This window comes from Neophocaena asiaeorientalis, unplaced genomic scaffold (assembly GCF_003031525.2).
Source record: "Neophocaena asiaeorientalis asiaeorientalis breed wild unplaced genomic scaffold, Neophocaena_asiaeorientalis_V1.1 scaffold226, whole genome shotgun sequence".
Lineage (NCBI taxonomy): Eukaryota > Metazoa > Chordata > Mammalia > Artiodactyla > Phocoenidae > Neophocaena > Neophocaena asiaeorientalis.
Genome location: NW_020173037.1, coordinates 6,026,059 through 6,029,786, shown reverse-complemented (window position 1 = coordinate 6,029,786; position 3,728 = coordinate 6,026,059). Strand labels below are relative to the sequence as shown.

General features: G+C 41.1%; 1 protein-coding gene across 1 annotated transcript in view; it reads left to right on the top strand.

Moving 5' to 3' along the window:
* NSMAF (neutral sphingomyelinase activation associated factor) overlaps positions 1 to 3,728 on the top strand; it is a 107,556-nt gene that overhangs the window by 64,021 nt on the left and 39,807 nt on the right. The window contains exons 9-11 of the mRNA XM_024742566.1: positions 991 to 1,069; positions 1,165 to 1,232; positions 1,312 to 1,348. Of these exons, the coding sequence (XP_024598334.1) occupies positions 991 to 1,069; positions 1,165 to 1,232; positions 1,312 to 1,348 (184 nt within the window). The remainder of the gene's footprint in view (positions 1 to 990; positions 1,070 to 1,164; positions 1,233 to 1,311; positions 1,349 to 3,728) is intronic.

The following is a 3,728-nucleotide window of genomic DNA, read 5'->3' as shown; positions in this document are numbered from 1 at the left end:
CAGGAAGAGCAGGTCGGTCTTTCTAGAGTATAAGTAACATAATTGCTTCAGTTAAGAGACCCTGGAACGGCCAGAGTAAGAAGTGTTCACGGGCTTCCCTGGTGGTGCAGTGGTTGAGAGTCCGCCTGCCGATGCAGGGGACAAGGGTTCGTGCCCCGGTCCGGGAAGATCCCACATGCGGCGGAGCAGCTGGGTCCGTGAGCCATGGCCGCTGAGCCTGCGCATCCGGAGCCTGTGCTCCGCAACGGGAGAGGCCACGACAGTGAGAGGCCCGCGTACCGCAAAAAAAAAAAAAAAGCGTTCACTAGGACACTGAGGAATGTCTGGAGAAAAAGTCCAGATGTCATACAAGTGACTTTAAAAAACGTAAGATCCGTAGAGCTTCACTTGTAGATAAAATGTACTCTTGGAAACTAATCTTAAGGTGATTTTTTTATAAGACGGTGTTCCAGCATTTCTTAACCTGTGTTTTGTCCTATGTACCCCAGAATCACCGGTAAAAGCGTTCTGGGTTCTAAATTCAAACTCTTGTTATTCTTGCATGATTATAAATAAGAAAACAAAAAATCTCCTACCTCATCAACATTAGATGCTTAGTATTGCTTTCTGAATAGTTCTTTAAGATATAGGAAATGAAAAGTCAAAAGAATTTACCACAGACAGGATGGAATCAGCGTTTCTTAAGGATCAGAAAACTGTTTCCCTTTCACAGTAGCTGTGAGGACCAGATGAAGTAATGCGAATAAAATACATGCGACAGTGCTCAACCAGTGAGACCATATTACAACACATGCAGATTCTTTAACCTCTAGGGAGGGGGAGATGAGGAAAATATTTTTGCTATATTTTCCAACCTTTCATACCCTTCTCTTTGTTGATCTTTTATTAGTTGATACTTTAGTCATCTACATTCTAGTTAAAATGTATTATGATTCTTCTGTGACTTTTGTTACGTTCATTAATGATAACCTTTTGTACTTTCATCTCTAGGAAAATCAGAGGCTCCTTAAAAATATGTTCAAAATCAGTTATTTTTGAACCGGATGCAATATCCCAGCCCATCATTAAGGTAAATGCATTTTAAATGTGAACAGAAACGGTCCTATTTTTTGTATATAGTTTACCTTGGCTTATTTTTATAATATTTCTCTCAATTTTTTCCAGATTCCTTTGAGAGATTGTATAAAAATAGGAAAACATGGAGAAAATGGAGCCAATAGACACTTTGCAAAGTACGTCATTGTTACAACTGTGTAATTTTACTTCTACCAAAAAATTACATATATTTAATAACTTTTATCTGCATTTTAGGGTGGTATCCGGGGGGATCTCACTCATTTTCAGTCAGGTAAGAAGCACCTAGTAAACATTATTTTCTAACCTGAATGAACATTTAAATGAATAAATACATACATATGTGTGTGTGTATATATACATACATATATATACACATTTTTTTTAAGCACAATGAAATTATTTGTAGAAATCTCAAATGAAGGCCACAGGGAATGATGTTTAAATTCTTTTAAAGTTAGTCATTGAGAACTGTATGTCTTAGAAGCTGTGATCCCTGATGCGTTCCTTAATGTTCATTAAGCGTGTGGTGCCTGCAGGCTGTGTGGGTCCGTCCTGAGGAGTCCTGACAGTGTGTGAGGGTTGAGATAAAGGACTGCAGTTGGAAGGTGGGAGGCCAGCGCCTCCCACTTCAGTGAGCTCAGATGGACTCATGGTGACAACCGAGGCCACAGCTCAGGATGTGTAGCCTTGTCTAATCATAGTAGAATGCTTGGGGTCACCTTTTCTTCATTTCACATTTACATCCAGTACTATGTGAACACTGGCAATACGGAGATAAATTACACGTTTTTTCTCCTGTCATACACAACTGACCCTTGAACAAAGTGGGAGTTTAGGGCACTGACCCCTGGGCCCACATACACAAACAGGTGAAAATTTATGTATAACTTTTGACTCCCCCCAGACTTAACTACGAATAGCCTACTGTTGCCTTACTGATGACATAGACAGTTGATAACACATATTTTGTATGTTATATGTATTATATACTGTATTCTTACAATAAGTTAGAGAAAAGAAAATGTTAAGAAAATCATAAAGAAGAGAAAATGCATTTGCAGTATGTACTATACTTATCCATACTGTAAGTTTGTCATCTGTTTATAAGATGAATCATGTCTGTCAGTACCTACATCAATATTGTCTGCCCACATACACAAACAGGTGAAAATTTATGTATAACTTTTGACTCCCCCCAGACTTAACTACGAATAGCCTACTGTTGCCTTACTGATGACATAGACAGTTGATAACACATATTTTGTATGTTATATGTATTATATACTGTATTCTTACAATAAGTTAGAGAAAAGAAAAGAAAATGTTAAGAAAATCATAAAGAAGAGAAAATGCATTTGCAGTATGTACTATACTTATAGTATAGTACATGATGAATCATGTCTGTCAGTACCTACATCAATATTGTCTTAATGGGATACAAAACACTGTAGATGTTACATGTGTTACTAACATTAGACCTCAAAAATGAAAAGATAGGGGCTTCCCTGGTGGTGCAGTGGTTGAGAGCCTGCCGATGCAGGGGACACGGGTTCGTGCCCCGGTCCGGGAAGATCCCACATGCCGCGGAGCGGCTGGGCCCGTGAGCCATGGCCGCTGACCCTGCGCGTCTGGAGCCTGTGCTCCGCAATGGGAGAGGCCATGACAGTGAGCGGCCCGCGTACCGCAAAAAAAAAAAAGAAAAGATAATGTGAAAAAGAAATGTGTTATTTACAAGTATGATTCATGCACTGATAATGAAGCAGCAGCAGGATGACTGCTTTATCGTAGCCTGTGTCATCAGTATTGCTTCCCAGTAGCCAAGCCTGTACACTGTTGAGTGAATCGTTATAAAAGTGTTATGGCACACAGTGTTGTATCAGATTCATAATTCAGTATGGGAAATGTGGTTACATTTTAATTTTCAAAATTTAAAAAAAATGTATTTATTTATTTTTGGCTGTGTTGGGTCTTCGTTGCGGCGAGTGGGGGCTGCTCTTCATTGCGGTGCGCGGGCTTCTCATTGCGGTGGCTTCTCTTGTTGCAGAGCACGGGCTCTAGGCACGCGAGCTTCAGTAGTTGTGGTGCGCAGGCTTCAGTAGTTGTGGCTTGCGGGCTGTAGAGCGCAGGCTCAGTAGCTGTGGCTCACGGGCTCAGTTGCTCCGCGGCATGTGGGCTCTTCCCAGACCAGGGCTCAAACCTGTGTCCCCTGCATTGGCAGACGGATTCTTAACCACTGCACCACCAGGGAAGCCCCAACCATGATAACATTTTTCTTTTTTAAACCCGTGATGATAGAGAAAGACATCTGAACAGTAATGGAATTCTTTGAAAGCAAAGTTATGAAACCAGAAAACTAATACATGATTAATCTTATATTAAAATCACTCCCCTATGCCTGTGCAAGGATAGGCTGTCCACTTCAGTACAAGTCTCGCACACGATGTTCTACACTGTGAGTGCTCAGGTGATGACAGTGGTGAACACAGAAACGTATCATACACTTCCTCCACGTGGTTATTAGATGTTCACGTGAAGACACACACACACACAGCAGGTGAGTTTATTAACTGTACGGCAGGATGATTGTTCACTAGTCATTAGGTGGAAGTGGAGTGTCCCAGAGGTCTTCGTTCCTGTCGTCTGTCTTCACG